At 33.8% G+C, this 21,446-nt stretch overlaps 1 protein-coding gene across 1 annotated transcript; it reads right to left on the bottom strand.

Moving 5' to 3' along the window:
• Positions 1 to 5,850: 5,850 nt before the first annotated feature.
• LOC141644346 (protein FAR1-RELATED SEQUENCE 5-like) lies at positions 5,851 to 8,201 on the bottom strand. Its single transcript, XM_074453853.1, has 6 exons — positions 7,577 to 8,201; positions 7,089 to 7,289; positions 6,638 to 6,858; positions 6,477 to 6,527; positions 6,163 to 6,296; positions 5,851 to 6,103 (listed from the first exon to the last, which is right to left on the bottom strand). Exons 1-6 carry the CDS (start codon positions 8,199 to 8,201, stop codon positions 5,851 to 5,853), a joined length of 1,485 nt encoding a protein of 494 aa, XP_074309954.1.
• Positions 8,202 to 21,446: the final 13,245 nt, after the last annotated feature.

Here is a 21,446-nt window from a genome sequence, read left to right as displayed (position 1 = left end):
TCAAAACAGACATTTAGAAAGTGAAGTTTTGTTTGTCCTTCACACAAGTGGATCAAATACAACAAGAGTCCATTGAATTTCGATTGTGATATGGTAAACCACATTATCGTTAATATTTTTTTTTTTTATTCTTATATAAGTAGAGTGTATAGAAATTCTGTTTAGCAATGATATATATCTCGCTTAATTGCGATATTCATTCCACTCATTCGGAGGACCACTTTTTCGTGCTTGCATAAATTTCATGTCGAAAACCGTTGACTACCTAGACAACAAACCCTTATATGCCAGATCCCGAAAAGCAAAAATGGCAAGAAATGCGGTAAGTTTCTCTACTTACAGTGACAATGTTATACCTTTAAATTTCCATTAATAAATTTGGCAATCATAGTTACAGTAACATAGATACGATAATGATTACTTTTTGTGCGAGGCAAATATCATGGGGAAAATGTTGTTAGAAATGCAAATTGCAAAAGGCTCCAAAGTGGAAAGTTTCCCACTTAAGAATGTGAAATTTAAATGGCAGAAAGCACCGCAAAAAACGTGGATTGTGGGGTTTTCATGATGATGCACATGGCTTTCTACACGGGGAAGGTTTTTGACTCGAGTGGGGATGAACGGAAAAGAATGTTGTACCGTGCTTTGAAATATGTGCAATACTTGTTCTTAGCGACTTGAATCAAGTACGAAAAGAGGTGCAAGGGAGGATATCAAAATTCAGGAATGAAAGGGAACAGTGAAGGAAAAAGCTCATTTAAAAAAGAAGGTTGGAAGAGAAGAAGGAAAAAAAGGAAGAGGAAAAAACAAAGAAGCCACAGGAAAAACAAAAAGGGGAAGAGCCCAAACAGCCGAGGGTGAAGTCGGTTGCTTACAAGCATTCTCCTAGAGCAATTGGTGAAGATGAGGAGATAATATTTAAATTTCATAAAGATGATGTTATGGGATGTTCTCTAGGTGACGGTGAAATTGACGGTGATATATTCCTAGTCTCTGAATTTATGAGAGCAAATCAAATTTTGTCCAAAGACAACTAATCCGAGAAGGCACGTTCTTGATTATGCGTTTATGGATGATATCGACTTCCACAAAAGGTAAAATACTTGTTGTTCTTGTGAAAGTGTTCTTTGTGACACTTTGTTTCGTAAAACTGGTTTTTAAACACTTTGTTTATGTTACACTTTGTTTCTGCGAAAACTCTTGAGTAATCGACTCTTATGGTTCGTAACGGTGAGATCTGGCTGCGTTTGGAGACAACGGGAGGTTGACAAGAGCTGATATACTCTCACTACGTCCTAGGAGTCACACAAATTGGATGGTGTTTGAATGCTGGTCTCTACTCTTGAATTATGTCGAGAACAGCAAAAGAGGCACAAGGGCAGCAGGGCCAACCATACTTTACTTAGGACTAGGTCACATGGTAAGTTGCATCGGTGTTAAATGTCTGCTTCTGTTCAAGAACATATGATTCTTTTACAAGGGAAATCTAACCCTTACATTTTTTTTTTTTTTTTTTTTTAAAAACTACAAAGATGCTCTCTGGTTGTGATGCGGGAGGATAGTGAAACAGTCGATATAAAGAACGAGTTGTTTGAAATTTGGGATAATTTCATCAACGCGAGCAAGGCAAATTACAGACTTGATGCCGAACTTATTTTTATACCTTGTTTGGCTGGCTATCACTACTTCTGTGTGTGTATTAATTTCCTCAACAAAGAGATTAGTGTGATCGACAGTCAATCGTATGCTAACTGGGAGTCTTCATTCACTTACGACATCGCAATGGCAGCAGTAAGTCCCCTGAGTTGTCGAATTGTATGTTTACGCTTTAGTTTTAGTTAGATTTGATTTCAGTGTTACGATGAATCATTATAACGTAACGTTATTATGTTGTTTCGGTGTTACTAATACACCTATCTTTGTAACATTGTTGATTACACTGATTTCTTAGTTGATAGTAAAAGGAAATTAATGTTCTGTTTTCGACGGGCCGGTTGCATGAGTGACTACCTGGACACAAAGGGCGACGTGAGGGTAATGAAATGCTCCGCTATCTGTGGTAAATGTGAAGTTTAAATGGCGAAACGGGCTTCCGTATTTGAAGAGTCAGCCTGTATCACTATGACAGCCGTCTCCAATTTTTTGGGATATGCAAACAAGTCTTCTTTGCTCAACAACACATTTTATCGGCGGGCATGTGCTTCCCAAATTGCTGCATGTTTGCTCATGGCTGACATCAACAAAATACGGGCTGAATTGTTGGACGCTGTTGAAATTTTCAAAAAATCAAAGAAAACAATCGGCCGAGATATAGCGCAAGGAGGAAGCGGCTAGAATGCTCAAAGGGAAGGCAACGGAAGATGAATTGTCAAACAAAGAACCACCGATTGAGAATGAACCGAAGCCACTCAACACCGAAATGCCTGTACTTCGTTTTAAAGTTAAAATCAAGTGATGTACTCTAAAACAATGTTACTTTAACAACGTAATAGTGGCTGTCATAGACAGTGGAACATATTTTCGAATATTTTGGAATATATTACAAATAAGTTTGTTACTGTAACAGTAACTTATTATATGCAGAATTCATTAACTATGTTACTGTAACAGTGTGACAGTTTCAAGAGTGAAAAGAGAACATAATTTGACGTTTTGTATTCTTCACTCTTGCAGCTGTTATAACTGCACTTCATAGGGAATACGAAACATGGGTTGGATAAGTTTCATGTCTGATTTTGTCTGTTGGAATTCAAAAATTAACTGTTTGTTTAAAGCATTTAATTTTGAAAACAGTTTTTAAAATGTTAAGTGTTTTTTTTTTAAACAAAAAAAGTCGAGACAAAATGAAAATAATGTTACTGTAACACTGTGATAGTAATAAATGAAAATTATAATAAAAGATTTTGACGCTTAGAATTCTCCACTCTGCAGCATTTATAACTGGACTTAATTATGGGGAACATGCACGTGGTTAACATCAATCATCATTTAAAAACAGTTTACAAAGCAGTTAATAAAAGTGGTTTTTAAAGCAGTTAATTTTTTTTTTTTTTTAAAAATAACTGTTTTGTTTTTCACAATTATCTATAAATAATGTCATTGTAAAAAAGCACAATTATGTTACTGTAACAGACGGTTTTGACGCTTTGAATTCTACAATCTGCATAGATTATCTTTCTAAAATGAGTTTTGCACTTTGTTCAAAGTGACGTGTTTCAAGGCGATTATTTTTTTTTTTTTTTTTTAAAAAACTGTTACTTTTTTTTGATTATCTATAAATAATCTCATTTTCATTCAACATTTACACTTCATTTTCTAAAAAAAAAAATAAGCCAAGACAAATTCAAAGGTTTTTCATGTCTAATTTTTTTTAAATCTTTTGTAATATTAAAAACCTTGCTCTAATTGAGGGAAAACAGTTTCTGTTTGTTTATAAATAGATTTTGTTTTCTCTAATTTAGGGAAAACAGTTTATTTTTCTGTTTTAATAGGTTTTTTTTTTTTTTTTTTTTTTTTTTTTGTTGCAGCAAGAGAAAAATGGAACGAATTCAAAGGAAACTAGAAGACACCAAGTTTGAACTGGAAGAAATGACAAGGCATAGAGATTCATTACTTGAGCGGGTTATATCATCGATAGTAAGGTAATAGAAATGGTGGAACGAGTACAAGTGCTTGAAAATGACTTGGAAAATGCTGAAGCTCATATCAAGTTTCTGATGGCGGAAAACAAGTGTATTGGGAAACAGCTAGAAGAAAATAAGCTGAAGAAGTACACTGAAACTGATTTAGACCGTCAATTTCTCCTTGGTGTTACTGACTCTTAGGGAGTCATATGCTAAACTCAACCCTTCGATTAATAGGAAGTGGCCTCTTGTTGTCAAAGCTATTGAAGAGATGGAAGGTTACGGGAATAATCGAAAAGGGAGTTGCTAGAGGGCGAAAGCGTGTTCATTCTCCTCCGTGAATAAACGACTAAGAAGGGAGTAAAAGATTTAATATTTCCTTTATTTACTGATTTTATGCTTCTTGTGATGACTTATATTTAAGTTAACTCATTTTTTGTTTCTAAGTGTTTCGTTTGTAATCAGTGTTTGTAACACTTGTTTTTTATGAATGACATCTTAATTCGGTTAATTGTCCAATTTACTATTTGAATTGTGGTATATTAAATTGAACAACGATTATGTAACTATGTTTAAAATTGTCAAAAAACGCTCCTAATCCAACCCTAAACCCTTTTCCTTAAACAAAGATTGTTCGTAGTACAACAGTGTTACAGTAAAACCAAAACTAAACCTTAGGGAAGGACGGGTGATACCCTGTCGTGGACGGGATTCAAATTTGGGGAAAAACGCTCCAAATACGGGACGGAAAAGGGTTTAGGGTTGGATTAGGCGGCACCGCTTCGCGGAGCCGCCTAATCCAACCCTAAACCCTTTTCCTTAAACAAAGCTTGTTACAGTAAAACCAAAACTAAACCCTAGGGAAGGACGGGTGATACCCTGTCGTGGACGGGATTTAAATTTGGGGAAAAACGCTCCTAAAACGGGACGGAAAAGGGTTTAGGGTTGGATTAGGCGGCACCGCTTCGCGGAGCCGCCTAATCCAACCCTAAACCCTTTTCCTTAAACAAAGCTTGTTACAGTAAAACCAAAACTAAACCCTAGGGAAGGACGGGTGATACCCTGTCGTGGACGGGATTAAAATTTGGGGAAAAACGCTCCTAAAACGGGACGGAAAAGGGTTTAGGGTTGGATTAGGCGGCACCGCTTCGCGGAGCCGCCTAATCCAACCCTAAACCCTTTCCTTAAACAAAGGTTGTTACAGTAAAACCAAAACTAAACCCTAGGGAAGGACGGGTGATACCCTGTCGTGGACGGGATTTAAATTTGGGGAAAAACGCTCCTAAAAAGGGACGGAAAAGGGTTTAGGGTTGGATTAGGCGGCACCGCTTCGCGGAGCCGCCTAATCCAACCCTAAACCCTTTTCCTTTAAAAATCGTGGTGCGAAAAAACCAAAACTAAACCCTAGGGAAGGACGGGTGATACCCTGTCGTGGACGGGATTAAAATTTGGGGAAAAACGCTCCTAAAACGGGACGGAAAAGGGTTTAGGGTTGGATTAGGCGGCACCGCTTCGCGGAGCCGCCTAATCCAACCCTAAACCCTTTTCCTTTAAAAATCGTGGTGCGAAAAAAACAAAACTAAACCCTAGGGAAGGACGGGTGATACCCTGTCGTGGACGGGATTAAAATTTGGGGAAAAACGCTCCTAAAACGGGACGGAAAAGGGTTTAGGGTTGGATTAGGCGGCACCGCTTCGCGGAGCCGCCTAATCCAACCCTAAACCCTTTCCTTAAACAAAGCTTGTTACAAAGTAAAACCAAAACTAAACCCTAGGGAAGGACGGGTGATACCTGTCGTGGACGGGATTTAAATTTGGGGAAAAACGCTCCTAAAACGGGACGGAAAAGGGTTTAGGGTTGGATTAGGCGGCACCGCTTCGCGGAGCCGCCTAATCCAACCCTAAACCCTTTTCCTTAAACAAAACAAATCGTATAACAAATTGTATAATATCATTCTTTGTAAAACTTAGGAAATATGCTCCTAAAACGGGACGGAAAATGGTCCTAAAACAATATGTATTCTTTGTATAAAATGTTGTAAGTCTTTGTATAAAATGTTAACTATGATGTAGGAAAATCGAATGACTTTTTACTGTGACATGTTATTGCCACAGCAAGACACAATTCTACTTTTTTATTTTTATTGTGACATATTATTGTCACAGCAACACAAAATCCTACTAATTATTGCTAAGGTCACAATGTTCTTTGTAACATCATAACAAGATCAAACTTTTTTCTTTTTAGTCGCTTTCTCGGCGGCTACATCACTATGCGAAGAGGGCATGTTCTCTGTCGTGGGTAACTCTTTCTTTGCAAAGTATGCACATAGCCTCTTTGGCTTGGCTGCTTTTTCAATGGCCTGTTGTTTAGCCGACTTCAATCTTTTTCCACTCCCCTTGTTGCGTGCTTGTTCCGGAGGGTGGATAGTGACTTGAGACGACGAGTGCAGCCCAACAAAGACATCTCCATCTCTTGGTCTTTTGTAAGCGGTTCAATACATAACTTCTGCCGGAACTCAACTAGGAGGGATGCTAACTCTTCCGTGTGTTCAACAGGTAAAGTTTTGAGAACGCCAACTATCTGACGGAACTCTGACCATACGTTGCACAAATGACTGTTATCAGAGGTAGCCATATATGAATCCTCAATGACATTCCCATTCGAATCAAGCTGGAAGTAAAAAGCAGTTCTTTGTTTATCATGGTGACAATGTTTTGTAAGAAATTATGGTTACAATGTTATCAGTAAAACAATTCTTGTTACAAGTCAAAATCACATCCTTTGTAATAATGTTTTCGAATCAAACTTGTTGTTGCGTGTGTGTTATTTAGCCAACGATCTACAATGTACTTGCTTGGTATTCGCCCAATTCCTTTGCCCTTGTACACCCACAAAATATGCCTGCAGAGTAATCCAATTCTTTCGAACAGTTTACACTCGCATACCGCATCTCGTGCTTCTAAGGTCCAACCTCACCTTGAAAATTCATGTCTGTCTCAAAGATCGATTACATGAATTATGCGCACATGCTCCTCCTTCTCAAAGTCATCAACACCACATGAATCGGCCGCCATTACTTCTTCTTGGAACACCTTGAACACAGCATGTGTGTATATAATAGCGCCATGCTTTTCTATAGGTAATTCTGTCTTAAGCTCGGGGAATGAGTGGTCATTTGTTATAATCATCGCACCTTCGTGTATAGCGCTGCTGGTCCATAGCGATTTGGAACCTGGTTTTAATGCAACAAGGATTCGGCAACAAATTATTTATGTAACAATGAAACAATGGTATCTTTGTAACATACTTTGTTCCGGCATCTTGTAAGGAATGAAAAAGAGGTGTTTACCTCATCCAAAATTCGACCAGTGTACCAAAGTGATTCTCATAGCGCTTGAAAAACGAATTTGTACTTTTCGATCATTTGTGTTGTTCTTAATATGCAGCCCAAGGCAAGGTCACGATGGTAGGCAGGAATCCAATGGTGTCTGTCGTCGAACATTGTAGTCAACCAATCATTATCTTCCAGCTCGAAATCTGAAATGACCTTCTGCCACTTCTCTTCGAACTCCGACGGCTCCATATCAGGGTCCCAAACAACAGCGTTGAAGCGAGCAAGGAAGTCCGTGTCTCGCAGAGTCTTGAACCAACTTTGTCCGTGATCTTTTGTGTAATATGCCACATACAATAACGATGCCTAGCTGTCTTGAAAAAAGAAGGGAAAGCCTGTTGTATGCCAGGCATAATGAAACGACAAGTCGAACGTGATATTGACCAGTGATAGGGAAAGAGCAAGTGAGTAAATTATATGTTAGTAATTTAGTTACAGTGACATTGTTATTGAATAACCTTGTAAAAGAGGAAGAGATGGAACAGTGGTAGTTGGAGTCAGAAAGTTGGGGTACAATAATCTTAAGTAAGTCATTCTGATAACATTGTCACACTATTACCTTCTTTATGCCAGGGCATTGATCCGTGATCATGAATCGTGGCTCTTTTTGTCCCATGGCGGTCAAGAAATCTTTGAAAGGTCCATTGGAAGGAGATGTCATCCTCGTGTAACAGGAGACAACCGGCAAACAACACCGACTTTCTGTGGTGATTAACACCTGTGAATGGTGTAAAAACCATATCATACTTGTTGGTTCCGTAAGTAGGGTCGAAGCTAACAGCATCCCCAAAGAATGAGTAGTTTCTAATACATGTAGCATCAGCCCAAAAGAACTTTGTTAGACGGTTTTGCGAATCAACATCATAGGCGAAGTAGAACTGGGGTTGGGTTGCTTTGAGTTTCTCGAGTCGATCGATGAAAAGGTCAGCATCTCTTAACCCAATGTAGCACTTGATATCTCTTTGAAAGTTCTTAAAATCTATCAATGTAGCACCGATATTTTCGTACCCATTGACAAGTTCCTTAACCTGTCTAAAGGTCAATCCAGCGCCAATATTCAACTTGGAGTTGTCCAAGATAAGCGTCTTCTGGAACATATCAAGGGATCGTGAAATCTTATCGAGATCTCTGTTACAGACAGAGGTGAGACGATGATTGTGGACTTCAGAAAACTCGTCAATCATAGCTGGGCCATCAAGGCCATGTAGAAGGGCAAATCTGACGTATGCTCGGCATCCAATTCTTGTGATTTTAACTCGCCGTAACTCGTACTAGCTGTGGACGAACAATTACCCATATTCTCATCATCCTTGGTTCTCGGGACGCCTTTTTTCGGTTTAGATTCCCGAACCCTTGACGGTTTGGACTACGAATTTTTGGTGTGCAACACCACCTCGTAGTGTTTTCGTCTTGTGCTTCCGAGGGGTAAATCCGCATGCCCGAGCATAAACCTCGTAGAACTTGATTCCAGCCTCAAGGGAGGCGAAAAGCGCACCAATGGTAGGTCTAAACTTGTGCTCAACCACACGCATCCAGCGCTCACCTCCATTAGGCGTGTGAGACAGAACAAGCTGATTATTTGGTTGAGGATTGGGTTGCTCTTGGACAATTGGCGTAGAATGGGGTTGAGTGACAGAACTTGAGTCTGTAATACAAAAAGGGAAATACGAGTATTAGTGACCTGGAATACAACGGTGGTATTACAAAGAGTAACATTGTTACAGTAATACTAGTACTATGACAATGTAGTGACATAAGGATGGACGGGAGAACAGGAATATGCGAAGAGGATGGACTTCAATTTAGAACAAGAAACTAAAGTACATTGAAGTAACAATGTGAGAATAAGAGGACGTCGAAGTGGTAAAGATATGTTATATGTGCAATGGAAAATGAATATATGTGATTGTGTTACAAATAACATTGATATTGTAACAAGTGACTGTAAGCATTGACAAGCAGAACAGGAATATACAGACGGGGGAACATGAATATACAAGACAGGATAAGAGGTCAAATATAATGAAATTTGACCGAATTTGAACGAGAAAATCAACAAATACAAGGATATTTGACCTAATTTTTAAGAGAAAAGCAACTACGAGTATAATCAAAGGAAAGGAGACCGTAAATCAAGTAGAAGTGAACGGATTTCATTAAAATTGAAGCAAACATAAAATCGATTAACCTAAAAAACTGAAAAGCAACAAAATAAAGACAAATATAATCAAAATTGACGGAATGTGACGATAAAGCAACTGCGATTGTAAATGAAGCGAGAGGAGAACGCAAATATGAAAATTCGATAGGAAAAACAACAAATACAAGGATATTTCACCTAATATTTAAGAGAAAAGCAAATACGAGAAGAATCAAAGGAAAGGACATCGTAAAATTGAAGTAGAAGTGAACGGATTTCGTTAAAATTGAAGCAAACATAAAATCGATTAACCTAAAAAACTGAAAAGCAACGGAATAATGAAATTACAATAGCGAGTGATCAGCGACATAGAATCCAGATGAAATCGCGAAAAGCAAAAGCGAAAACGAAAGGATTACGGAAATTACCTATTTGCATGTTAATGTCGGTAGCAAAAACAAAGGAAAAAGCGAATTTGTAGCAAAAACATAGATTATAATCAAATTCGATCAAATATGACGGAAAACAACAACGATTATCATGAAAGCAAAGGATAAAGCGAAATTGCAAATTCAAGAGAGAAAACAACAATTCTAATCAAATTTGACAGGAAAAACAATAACGATTATAATCAAAGAAAAGGATTACCTGCGCGCAAACTATTTTCGTGAGAATCGGCATCCATAGGAGTATCAACCATCAAGCAAAAAGCGAGAACGATTGAATCGTAGAAATAATTGAATGATGAATTGAAAAGTAAAATTATTTGTGTATATTTTTTTGCTGGATTTGTTTTACGCGAGAACGAAGAAAAACAGAGGGAAATTCGTAGAGAGAGAAAAAGTGTGAATGAAGAGAGAGAAAGTGAAACAGAATTGTAAGGTTAGCGTGAAAACGAGCCTTATATAGTCTAATTATAATTTTTGAGATTTAATCTCAGCCGTTGATTAGGAGTAGATCTAATGGATGAGATTAAGATGCTAGACTCACCTAAGATACCTAGACTCACTTGATGCAATTTCTATATATATATATATATATATATATATATATATATATATATATATATATATATAAATGGAGGGCTAAGATGAAAACCCAAAAATTAAGGTTAATGCTCTAATTTTGCCATATTCCTCTAATTTTCTCATTAACTACATTAATCCTCCTCATCTTTCATTCACCAACTCATTATCACATCTCCTCATTCTCTCTCTATATCTCACTTCTCCATATTCTCTCCAAAAAAACCAAGAAAAAAAAAACCCAAAAAACCAAACAAATAAAAAACCCAAAAAATCCAAATAAATCATTTACTCATCTTTTCCTCATTCACCATCCACCTACCACCACCCACCGGACACCACCACCGCTGCCGCCGCCGCCGCCCGACGTCAATTTTTTTTTTTTTTTTTTTTTTTTTTTAACTTGATGTTTGAGTGTTCTTTTTATTTAGTTTTGTTGTTTTGTTTTCTCCTTATATCGTCTTGCTATATAATATTCTTTTAACTTTGTGAGTTTTTTTAATTTTAATTTTAGATCTACTAAAATAGATAAATTTTCATTGACCCGTTTTTTTTTTTTTTTTTTTTTTTTTTTTTTTTTTTCAATTTTGATGTTTTGGTTTTTTTTTTGTGATTTAGGATCTATTAAACTTACTTGTTCGGTTAAAATTACACTTTTTTGGTTAAAATTACACTTTTGTCCGTTAAAATTACACTTTTTTCCGTTAAAATTACACTTTTTTCGGTTAAAATCACAGTTTTTTCCTTGTTAAAAATACATTTTTTTCCGTTAAAATTACAATTTTTTGTGTTAAAATTACACTTTTTTTTCCGGTTAAAATTATAGTACTAAATCTATTAGTTATGAAGTCTCATTTTTTACTTTTTTCTTGTTGATATCACTTTGTTAATATTCATCTTGTTATATATATTTTCCAAATTTCGTATTTAAAATTTTCTTTTGGTATTGTGTTATTTAGGATCTATTAAAATTAATTTATCGGTTAAAATTACACTTTTTTCCGTTAAAATTACACTTTTTTCCGTTAAAATTACACTTTTTTTTAGTTAAAATTACACTTTTTTCCGTTAAAATTACACTTTTTTCCGTTAAAATCTTTTTTTTTTCCTTGTTAAAATTACACTTTTTTCCTTGTTAAAATTACACTTTTTTCTAATAAAATTACACTTTTTTCCTTTAAAATTACACTTGTCGTCATTAAAGTTACATTGATCTCTACTAAAGTTATCTTCTCAATGACTAAAGTTACGCTTTTGGACTAAAGTTAGAACAATTTGGACTGAAATTACAGATATTTGGACTAAAATTACACAAATTTGGACTAAAATTACACAATTTGGACTAAAATTACACGATTTGGACTAAAGATACACAAATTTGGACTATAGTCATACATTTGGATTAAAATTACACTTTTATGGACTAAAATTACACTTTCGTGGACTAAAATTACACTTTTGTAGACTAAATTTATACATTTGTGGATTAAAGTTACACATTTGTAGACTAAAATTACACTTTTGTGGACTAAAATTACACTCATAAAATGATAAAAGATACACACACTATCAATTTACTAAGTTACACTTTAGTGGACAATGATTGGAATTGCACAATCTAAATGACTCAAAATGAATTCTCAATGAATTGCACTATAAATGAATTGTGGACTAAAATAAATGATTGGAATTGCACAATCTAAATTACTCAAATTTAGTTGTAAATATTGTATTCAATTTAGTCGTAAACTCCATTAGTTCGTCCAAATAGTGCAAATAGTCCAAATTAGTTAGTCCATATTGTCCAAAATGTCCAAATTAGTTAGTCCATATTGTCCAAATTGTCCAAATTAGTTAGTCCAAATTGTCCAAATTAGTTAGTCCATATTGTCCAAATTGTCCAAATTAGTTAGTCCAAATTGTCCAAATTAGTTAGTCCATATTGTCCAAATTGTCCAAATTAGTCTGTCTAACTTTAGTCCAAGAGTGTAACTTTAGTCATTAATAGAAATAAGTGTAATTTTAACAGGAAAAAGTGTAATTTTAACCGAAAAAAGTGTAATTTTAAAGTAGAAAGGTGTAATTTTAAAGGAAAAAAATGTAATTTCAACAAGGAAAAGTGTAATTTTAACAGGGAAAAGTGTAATTGTAACAGAATTGAGTGTAATTTTAACATAAAAAGTGTAATGGTAACAAAAAGTGTAATTGTAAGAAGAAAAAGTGTAATTGTGACAGAAAAAGTGTAATTGTAACAAGAAAAAGTGTAATTCCAACAAGAAAAAGTGTAATTTTAATACGAAAAAGTGTAATTGTAACAGAATTGAGTGTAATTTTAACATAAAAAGTGTAATTGTAACAAAAAAAAGTGTAATTATAAGAACAAAAAGTGTAATTGTGACAAGAGAAAGTGTAATTCCAACAAGAAAAAGTGTAATTTTAATAGGAAAAGGTGTAATTGTAACAAGAAAATGTGTAATTCCAACAAGTAAAAGTGTAATTGTAATAAAAAAAAAGTGTAATTATAACAGAAATAGGGGTAATTTTAACCAAAAAAAGTGTAATTTTAACCAAAAAAAGTGTAATTTTAACCCAAAAAAATGTAATTGTATCAAAAAAAAAATGAAATTTTAACTAATATTAACAAGGCGAGATTTGTAAAAAACCAAGCACCAACAATATTAGATCTAAAATAAAAAATGATGTAAAACGAAAATAAAAAATAAAAAACGATGTAAAACACCAACAATATTTAAACACCAAGATAAACACCAACAATATTAGATCTAAAATAAAAAAACGATGTAAAACACCAACTAATTAAATAGAACCGTTTACAAAATGGAATCTATACCTTAAAAAAAGGAATCCGACACAAGTAAACACGGAATTCAAAATAAAACCGAATCTGAAATTAAAAAAAAAAAAGAAAAAAAACCAAAATAAAAACCAAGAATATTAGATCTAAAAAAAAAAATCGAAACAAGAACAAAACAAAAATCAAATGAATGGTAAATAATTAAAAACCGAAATCAAAACCAAATCTAAGAAAACGAAAACAAAATCTCAAAAAACGAGATCCAAAATTTTAAAAAAAAGCTTGTGATGTCGACGACCAAAAACAAACAAAAAACAAAACAAAAGAAAAAAAAAAAAAAAAAAAAAATTGAAAACAAAGAGAGGACGGCGTTTGGTGGACGCGGGGGGAGAGAGAGGAGTCACGGGTTGTGGTCGGCCGTGGTTGTAGGGTGTGGTTGTGGGGGTGAGTCGGCCTGTGGAGGTGAGTGGTTCGTGGCGGTGGGCTGGTGGTGTCGGGTAGGCGGGTTCGTGGGGTGGGCTGGTGGTGGTAGCAGTGGTGGGTGATAGTGGAAGGAAGGTGATGCGGGTTGGTGGGTGATAGTGGTGGTTTCCGGCGGCGTGGTCGGGTGTGGTGGTTGCCGTGGTGTGGTCGGGTGTGGTGGTTGCCGTGCTGTTTCAGGGGACGGGCGGGAAGGAGGGAGGTTCAATTTTTTTGTTTCTCAGATTTCTTTTGAATTGTTTTGATTTTGGGTTTTTTTTTGGTTTTTTTTGGTTTGTTGATGAGAGGAAGAGAGGATGAGAGATAAAGTTTTGTTTTTTTGAAAGAATGAAAGAGAGATGAGTGAATGAATGATAAGAATCTATATATATATATAAAAGAGAGTTTTTTCAAGCGATCTGAGAGCGTCCACATCATCAAAAATCAATTTAGGAAAGTATAATTTTTGATGTAAAAAATAAAGTGGAAAATCTTTTAATTATTATAATATGTATATTTCCTAAATTATACTCCGTATTTAAGTGATATTTCCAATTTTTATATCAAACTTTTACATTTTATTTGGCAAAAAAATATCATTAAAAAAAGTATGAAAATAATATAATTAGCTTTGTGTTAAAAAATGCTATTATTAGAGTATAAATTTCATATTATTTGCACATATTAAAGATGGTGTACTTCTTAATACGTAAAATTGTGTACTTTTTAGTATGTTTTGTCCCACATTGGAAAATAAGTAGGTGTGGTGAATATACTACATATAAATAGTAAAATTGTCCCACATCGAAAGATTAGTATAAGGTGATGTGATCCTATGATTATAAATAGGGTGCATATTTGGAACTTATGTATCCACCCAAAATTTTTTGAGTCTCATAAATATTGTTTTAAAGAGCTCTTAAGATTTTCTATCATTATCTATGATATGATATAAAAAAAAATATAGTGGAAATCGTTGGGAACTACCCGGGAAAGAGTTAAGAACATGAACAAGAAAATCAAAAAATAACTAAAGGTTTTACTAATGGTAGTCTCCTGACACAATACAAAACTAAAGATTTTACTAATGGTTGTCTTATTAATGCAGTAATAGAGCGTTAATGAGTCGTTATATGTACGATGTAGAGATCCATATCTAATGATCGAGACTAAGTGGTTTTACCTTCAAAGAAAAATAATATGTATACAATAGTGGTTTTTTAAGAAGAGACATGTATTTCTTGGTATGTTATATCTTTCACATTGAAAAATAATGTAGGCATTATGAACATACTACGTCTAAATAATTAAATTATGTATCTCATATTGAAATAATAGTATACGGTAGGGTGGTTCTATAAATATAAATAGAAGACATCCTTGAAACTTAGGTATTAATCCAAAATTTTTTGATATAAAAGATATTGACTTTTTAGTATGTTATATGTCCCACATTGAAAAATAATGTAGGTGTTGTGAATATATTATGTATAAATAATAGAAATGTCCTATATATATACATTTTCTATATTATATTAAAGTGATGTTTATAATTTTGATATAAAAAACTTTATATTTCATTTGAAAAAAAAGTATCATATGAAAATTATATAATTAGATTGTGACAAAAAAATGCTATCATTAGAGTGTATATTGTATTCTATTGTATTGTCTCATTATTAAATCGGGTTGATGTCAAAGTAGGTGCAAAAAAATATGGTGTACTTAGTATGTTATTTGTCCTACATTGAAAAGTAACGTAAGTGTGGTGAATATACTATGTATATATAAATATTAGAATTGTCCCACATCGGAAGATTACCATAAGACATGGTGATCTTATGATTATAAATAGAAGTCATAACCCAAAATCTTTTGATTCCCTTAAGTATTGTCAGAGATAACTCTTAAAAGAGTTTATATTACTGTCTCTACAATAATGATTTCTAACCTAAGTTAATGTTTGGAAAATCTTTTAGTTATTATAATATATACTATGTATTTCTTATTTTATATTCAAGCGATGTTTCTAATTTCTATTTAAAAACTTTTAAATTTCATTTGACAAAATAATGTCGGTAAAAAAATTATGAAAATAATATTATTAGATTCATGATAAGAAATGCTATCATTAGAGTATATATAGATTTCATATAATTTGCACATATTAAAGATGGTGTATTTCATAGTATGTTATATCTCCCACATTGAAAAATAATATAGGTGTGATAAATATACTACATATAAAAAATAGAATTTTCCCACATCGAAATATAGCATAAGATGGGTGATTCTATGAGCATCCTTGGAACTTAGGCATCAACCCAAAATCTTTTGAGTCGCTTAAGTATTGTCTTGGAGAGCTCTTAAAAGTTTATATCATTATATTTTCTACCTATAGATTTTATATGTCCCATATTGAAAAATAATGTAGGTGTGGTAAATATACTATGTTTAAATAATATAATTAGAATTGTGTTAAAAAATATTCTATCATTAGAGTATAGGTTCTTATCATTTGCACATATTTTAATTATGATAAAAAAAATAGAAAAAAAAACGTCCATGGTAGCATGTGTAATCTATCAAAGTTCAAGGTTACCATGAGAAATTTCCAATATTATAATGCTATAGTTAATTAAATTTGCATTTAAAAGAGAGATATCCGTACCAATAAAACAATAAAGGGGGTATTATTTTTTAATTGTTATTTTATTGCCACGCCATCAAACTTAACGTCCAATTAACAACCTTTACATTAGGGGGTACCATGGGCAAAAAAATGGAACCTCAAGGGTACCATAGGCAGATTTTTAAAAGTAGAGGTAACATGGAAAATCTAACAAAAGTAAGGGGTACCACGGAAAATTTCCGTATCTCAATTATGTTAAATTTTTTTTGAAGAAAAACAACGGTACAAATATTAATGGAGAGTGTTTGATCATATTATTAAATTTAAATATAACTATTAGATATAATGAGTACCAATTGTCTGTATTCGGTATTCGAGATCTGGTTGGATGTCGAACTAAGTGCAAAAAACATGGTGTAATTCTGAGTATGTTATTTGTCCCACATTGAAAAATAATGCAGGTTTGATAAATATATATTACGTATAAATATTAGAATTGTCCCACATCAGAAAAAAAAATCCAATTTTTGTGAATATATTACTTATAAATAGTAGAATTGTCCCACATCGAAAGATCAGTATAAGGTGGGGTGATTATATGATTATAAATAAGTGTTAACCCACGTATATATTAAACTTTTATTTTTTTTGAAAGAGATATTTTAATAATATGTAAACAAATCATTAGACATATAATGTAAACATTAAACGCTTATAACGTTTTTTTTTTGCTTTATAAATAAGCTAATTACCCCGTTGCAACGCACGGGTATTCAAACTAGTAAGATTAGAATAAGGAAGAGATTAGGAATGATTAGGGAGGAAGATTAGCTAGATTCATTTCTAGCCCTTCATTGAGATGTAATCTCATCCCTCCATCCCCTTCATCCTAAGGCCCTTAGAAAGACTTAGGGACTCAATTGATGGAAGGGACTTAGGAGAACTTCACACTATATATATATATATATATATATATATATATATATATATATATATATATATATATATATATATATATATATATGATCCGGTGAGAACGAATACTCGGTGAGAACGGTGAGAACGACCACCAATCAAGGGATATGAATTAATTAAGGGGGTGTTTGGTTGGGAGGTTTGGAATGGAATGAAATGGATTGTACTCATTCTAGTGTTTGGTTGGGGTGTTTTGGAATGGAGTTAGAATCCTGATGGATTCTCATTCCACCTCAACCCCTTGGAATCTCATACCCACCTCCTCCCCATGGATTCAAACTCCATTCCTTCATGTTTATTTTTCTCATGAACCAAACATGTTTTGGAAGGTATGGAATTGGAACCCCATACTCCTATGGTTTCTCATTCCAATCCATTACATTCCTAAATAGTGAACCAAACAACCCCTAATACATTTACGTACGACTACAAAAATAAACCACACACTCATAAATGATAATACTCAGTCTCTCTCTTCAACACCCGACACATCCACCACATGACCCTGTCCGACTACGTCAACAGCCACCAAGTCCGGCAGCCTCCACCGACTCCCACTCCGGCAGCATCCACCGAAACCCACTTCATTCCTCTGCCACCTCATATGTTACCTCCCCTGCTAACTTCTCCTTCCCATTAAATGACGCATATTACCAGCACCGACAACATCAATGCCGACAATTCACTCCGACGACGACCGTAGGTTACCCTTGTGCGCTGAAATTTCCGAACAATGCAATTTTGTTCTCATTCCTCTATTAATTTTTTTGATTGATGTGACTCTTACTACCTTCGACGGCACCGTCGTCATTCTATTAGTAAAATGTTACCTTCTTCAAGTGCCTTTTGTGAGAGCAGTGTTGGTGTTCGACGAAGTCGCGTTGTGAGGGCACCTTCTCTGGCGCGTCTCGTTCTGAAGTTCACCAAAATTAATGTATGGTGTTCGAACATCGGCGGAAACAAAAGTGATCCTCGAGTCATAGCAGCTCTATTGCAAATTGAGCGATTAGTGATTAGAATTAATAAGTGTGGACAACTGTGAGTGTAATTTGTTGATTGAGGACATTAATAGAATTGTTTAGCTAATAATTTGAAGCTTTAAGATGGCTATTTGAAAATTGGGGAGTGTGAGTGGAGTCAACGAAGATGAAGGCAGTGATTTGTAATATTTGGGTAACAACAATTCTCCCTTGTGACGGTCATAATTTACGACGGCCAAATGTGACTACTTTTTGATAAAATGTAACCACTCATAAAATGTTCATAAAATGTTACCTATGAAAAAATGGTCACATTTTCTCATAAAATGGTCACATTTAGCCCGTCGCAAACTTGTGACGCAATAGTACCCGTCACAAATGAGAATTGGTGTTTGGGTAAAATGCTTAGTGAATGTTTGGATTTAGCCAGCAGCAGCTACAGTAAAGATTGGGAAAAGTGCACCTAGGGTTGAGAAAAATGTATCTACATTGTTATAAAGTGCATATAGGATTTATGTAAAAAAAACGTATCTATGATAATATATAATGTATTTGAGTTTAATAAAAAAACGTATCTATGATAATATATAATGTATTTGAGTTTTATAAAAAAAAAAAAGTATCCACACGATAAAAAAAATGTTTCTAGAAATTTGTAAAATGTGTATCTATGATTGGTTAAGGTGTTTATAAAATTTTGTGAAAAAAAAATGTATCTATCCTACTCCGTATAAAAAATGTATCTAGAATTACGTAAGAAAATGTATCTATGCTGTCAAAAAGTACATCTAAAATTATGTAAAAAAGTGTATCTATCATAGGTAAAAGTGTATCTAAGACAGAAGAGTCGTTCTCACCGAGTTGAGAACGAAGTAGATACACTTGAAATATATGTAAGATCCCTACTTTTTTTTTTGTCTTTTACAAAATCTCATATACACATTGAACTATTGTAGGTAGGCTTTTTCCATGAATTCTAGATACATTTTATAACAATGTAGATACATATTTTTTTATCTTGTTTGTATATACTTAAATTTACTAGATCAGATACACTATTTTACTAGGTACACTAAAATATATGTCGGATACATTTTTTTTTTTACCAATACATTTTAAATTATCACGGATACGCTTTTTTCATGAATTCTAGATACACTTTATAATAATGTAGATACACTTTTTTTCATCCTAGATACACTTTCCCCAATTTTCACTAGTACTATCGAAGAAGCAAACTACAACGCTAATATCATCGACGAATTCTACTTCTCGTCACACAATTGCAATTAAAAACCCTAATACTAGTTCATGAATTACATATCAAAATTTCACTAACAAACAAAAATTTGGTTTCCAAAAGATCTTGAATTTCCCAATTCATCACCATAGAGTAACTTTAAAGCAGAACTACGCATAAATCAACGAATTAGTGCTCGACTTCGAAAATTAAGTCAAAATTCACATAATACAACAAGAAGTAGAGAAGTGTGCTTCCTTCATAACTGTGGGCACGAAACAACAACCATTACTGAATGAGTTGAGATCTCACGAGTTACTGAGTCAAGAAAGCGAGTTGAGGGACCGTAACAGTCGAGATCAGCCCGACGTCATTATGTGGAGTTACATCGACATCGGGATAGAGGTTGGGATGTGATGCTTCACCAGGGTTCACGTATGGGTAGTTCGTGGGATGGGTTGGTCGCCGGCGACTTCTGTTAGGTTGTGGTGATGCGACTCGTCAAATGCGTGAGGTGGGATGCAGAATAGCGGTGACGGCGGTGGTCAGCAATGAGTGTTGGTCGACGGAGTCGACGACGCTGTGGGTGGCGACGTTAGACGATGGTGACGGTGTTTGTGCCGGTTGAGACTGGCAGAGTTGAACTGTCAGGTGAGGTAGTGATGAGTGATAAGGGAGTATTAATGTGTATTAATGTTTGCGTGTTTTTTTTGTAAACCTTTATAAATAAGGTCGTTCTCACCGAGTGTTCGTTCTCACCGGATCTTGACTATATATATATATATATAGAGAGAGAGAGAGAAGGGTTCTCATAAGTCCCTTACATCTTATGAGTCTCTAAGTCCTTATAAGGGCTCTTAGTTAGTATTGGTGGTTTTTCGGATTTCGGTTATATATTGGACTAAAGTTATACGATTTTGGACTAAAGTTATACAAATATAGAGTAAAGTTATACAAAACTGGAGTAAAGTTATACGATTTTGGACTAAAGTTATATATTGGACTAAAGTTATACGATTTTGGACTAAAGTTATACAAAAATGGACTAAAGTTATACAAATAAAGACTAAAGTTATACAAAAATTGACTAAAGTTATACAAAAATGAGATTGAAGTTTTTTTATTGTACTTTTTTTACTTATTGGTTTATTTTTGTTCACAAAAATGGACTAAAGTTACACAAATATAGCCTAAAGTAATACAAATAAGGACTAGAGTTATACAAAAATTGCTTAAAGTTATACAAATATGGACTAAAGTTATATAAATTAGGACTAAAGTTATACAAATATGGACTAAAGTTATACAAAAATGGACTAAAGTTATACAAACAGTACTTATATAAATTCAAATTTATAGTGTTGGTTTTTATTTGTTAGTTTTTGTTGTTATACATATATTTTTTTTTCATTTGTCAACAAAGAGAAATGAGAAAACAAAAGTTATACTTTCATTGAAGTTACACACATTTCTACTGAAGTTATACATTCGTTGAGTAGAAGTTATTCATATCGTTATTTGTATAACTTTAGTCCATATTTGTATAACTTTAGTCTATATTTGTATAACTTTAGTCAATCTTTGTATAACTTTAGTCCTTATTTGTATAACTTTAGTCAATTTTTGTATAACTTTAGACCATTTTTGTATAACTTTAGTCCATAACAGTATAACTTTTGTTCATAACTGTGTATACTTTAGTCATTTTATATCATTTTTTTATAAAAATGTGAAATATAAGATTAAAAATCAACAAATTATAAGAATTTTAATATATCTAAGATTAAAACAACAAATTTTATGAAAAATATTTTAGTAGATCTTAGATGAAAAAAAGTATATCACAAAAAAAACGATATTTAAAACCCGAAATCTTTAAAAAAACGTATAACAAGAAGAGATTTGAAAAGAATAAATAACAACAAAAACCAACAAAAATTAACAAATAAAATAAACCGACCCTAAAGAACAAATTTAACACAAAATCTGAAAAAAAAAAAAACAAAAAACAAAAAACAAAAAAAAGGGACGAAAAAAACAGAGACGCAAAATCTGGAAAAAAAAACGTGTTTATAGAATTTACCGACGGCGGTGGTGGAGGTGGGTGGTGGGTGGCGTCGGGTGGGATAGTGGTGGGTGGTGGTGAATGAGAAAGAGAGGAAA

The sequence above is a fragment of the Silene latifolia genome, chromosome 1, assembly GCF_048544455.1.
Source record: "Silene latifolia isolate original U9 population chromosome 1, ASM4854445v1, whole genome shotgun sequence".
Lineage (NCBI taxonomy): Eukaryota > Viridiplantae > Streptophyta > Magnoliopsida > Caryophyllales > Caryophyllaceae > Silene > Silene latifolia.
Note: the sequence above shows the minus strand (reverse complement) of the source record. Positions and strands in the feature narration are given on the sequence as shown.

Coding starts and splice junctions, on each gene's coding strand:
- LOC141644346 (XM_074453853.1), bottom strand. CDS start 8,201: ATGATTGACGAGTTTTCTGAAGTCCACAATCATCGTCTCACCTCTGTC. Junction 6,859..7,088: donor TTGGATTCCTGCCTACCATC/GTGACCTTGCCT, acceptor CATTAAAACCAG/GTTCCAAATCGCTATGGACC. Junction 6,297..6,476: donor ATTGGGCGAATACCAAGCAA/GTACATTGTAGA, acceptor TTTTACTTCCAG/CTTGATTCGAATGGGAATGT.